General features: G+C 66.2%; 1 protein-coding gene across 1 annotated transcript; it reads right to left on the reverse strand.

Moving 5' to 3' along the window:
• Positions 1-932: 932 nt before the first annotated feature.
• OXT (oxytocin/neurophysin I prepropeptide) lies at positions 933-1,749 on the reverse strand. Its single transcript, XM_059037726.2, has 3 exons — positions 1,608-1,749; positions 1,098-1,299; positions 933-1,006 (listed from the first exon to the last, which is right to left on the reverse strand). Exons 1-3 carry the CDS (start codon positions 1,725-1,727, stop codon positions 951-953), a joined length of 378 nt encoding a protein of 125 aa, XP_058893709.1. The 5' UTR covers positions 1,728-1,749; the 3' UTR covers positions 933-950.
• Positions 1,750-2,154: the final 405 nt, after the last annotated feature.

A 2,154-nucleotide genomic window follows, 5' to 3' on the forward strand; every position in this document is an offset into this window, starting at 1 on the left:
AAATCGCTTTTGTCCCACAGCATGAGTAAGTGAACAGCGGCACGTTCTCGGGGAGAGGGGTTAGGCTTTTATAGATGCTCCAAAATGGTCTTTGACCCAGGAACGGATGAGAAGTGTAGGTTGCAGGAGTCTCTCTGTTAGTGTCCTCTGCATTTTATGGTCATTTCTGTGGCTATGGGCTCTCAGGAACCCCTGTTCTGCAGGGTCCCCAGTGCTGTCACGTTTCTTTACTGCACAGTCAGGAGCAGAGCTCCTGGCTTCCATGCAACACTGGGAACCCAGGGCCTCCTTGGTGGGACACAGGGGTGGGTGGTGCTGGCCCTCCTGCCCAGCCACCCCAGCTTGGTCACCCCTTCTGAGAGTACAGGTGGCCTCCTGCGGCCTGAGAGTCCAGCTCCTTGGAAACGTGAAGCCCCTTCAGCTGTCCCAGCCAAGCTCCCCTCCCCAAAGCCAGCCCTCATGTGTGGCCCAAGCCTGCTTCCAGATGTCAGGAAGTCTTTCACTCTCTGCGACCAACCTCCTGCCCTTCCTCTGGTCCCCCGTCAGACTCTTATCTCTGTAGGCCCCACTCTGTCGCTTTGGACCTTAGAAAGTTCCTCTCACGTCCAGCCTGCTGTAGGCCCCCAGCTGTTTGGAGTGGGAAGCAGGGGGCTGTTTCCATCTCCCCGGGAGCCAGCCGTGTCGTCCCCCTCCTTCCTCCATCCACCCCTACAGGATGGCACCGCGGAATGGCACCTTCTCCCCTCGGGGCGGGGGCTTTAATTCCCTATGAAGCGCCGAGAGCCGGCGATCTTCGACTCCTCCAACGCCCTCCCTTCCCAGTTCTGACACTTAGACGCGAGTCGGGTTGGAGGGGAAAAAAATCTGCTTTATTTAATAGTCATAATTCCTGGGAGTGGCTACGGAGGGAGCGAGGGCTGCGCTCCGACAGTGTCGGGGGCCGGCGGGTCTCAGAGCTGGGAGAAGGCGGCCTCGGGGTCGCAGACGGGGTCGCCGCGGCAGCCATCTGCATGGAGAGACGCCGGGTCAGGGCCCGCCACGGCCCGCCCCGCCTGATCCCGGTGTCCCGGTCCCGCCCCGGCCCCAGCCTGACTCACCGGGGCTGCAGCAGATGCCGGCGGCGGCGCAGCGGCCCCCGCTCCCGCACGGCTTCTGGCCCGACTGGCAGGGCGACGGCAGGTAGTTCTCCTCCTGGCAGCGCAGCGCCTCGGCCGTGCCCACGAGGCAGCCCAGCTCGTCCCCGCAGCAGATGCTGGGCCCGAAGCAGCGGCCTTTGCCCTCGGGGCCGCAGGGGAGACACTGGCGGGAGGGCGGGGGTGAGCCTGGGGCGGGGAGGGGCCCGGGCCCGGGAGGGAGACCCTGCGGGGCGGGGGCCTGAGCCGAGTTGGGGAGGACGGGGCAAAAGAGCGCCGGAGGTTCGGGGTCTCCCTGGCGCTCTTTGGGCCCCAGAAGCGGTCGAAGGAGGGGACTCAAAAGCTACTCGGCTCCCTTGGTTCCCAGGCCAGGGGCCGGCGCGGGGTCAGCGCGGGAAAGGGAGCGGCAGGGGCGACCCTGTGGCTGCGGGTTGCCCAGCCTGAAACGCCGCGGGACTAGGACTGGGCGCTCACCTTGCGTACGTCGAGGTCCAGCACGGCCCGCTTGCCGCCCAGGGGGCAGTTCTGGATATAGCAGGCGGAGGTCAGCGCCAGGAGGCCGAGCAGGCAGCAGGCGAGGCTGGGGCCAGCCATGGTGCGGGCGCGCTGGGTCCGGGGTCCGGCGGCTGTGCCGTCTCTCTGGCCCGGCTTTTTATGCCCAGGGGCCGCGTAGGCGGAGCAGAGTCTAAGAGGGCCGCCGCATGACTGGTCACAGCAGGCCGCTACGGGTCAGGCCCTGCGCCCCCGGCGTGCCCCCTCATTTGCAGGGGCCAGGTCGGGTCAAGGTCACCGCATCAGCTAATGGCTAATGGACCTGGCGATGATAGCGAATGCCGCTAGGGGAAGGAAGCAGCTCTGGGAGGGGAGCCGGTGCCGTGGCCTGGGCCCTAGGGTGGGACAGGGTTTTAGTGGAGGGGGGGGCTGCAGCCCCCTCCCCCATTCCCAATACCTTGGGTTGGGGGTCAGGCTGGACCCTCGGGCCCCTCCAGGCCAGAAGAAACTCCGGCAGGACTCCCCCTCT

Source organism: Kogia breviceps, chromosome 14 (genome assembly GCF_026419965.1).
Source record: "Kogia breviceps isolate mKogBre1 chromosome 14, mKogBre1 haplotype 1, whole genome shotgun sequence".
NCBI classification, from domain to species: domain Eukaryota; kingdom Metazoa; phylum Chordata; class Mammalia; order Artiodactyla; family Physeteridae; genus Kogia; species Kogia breviceps.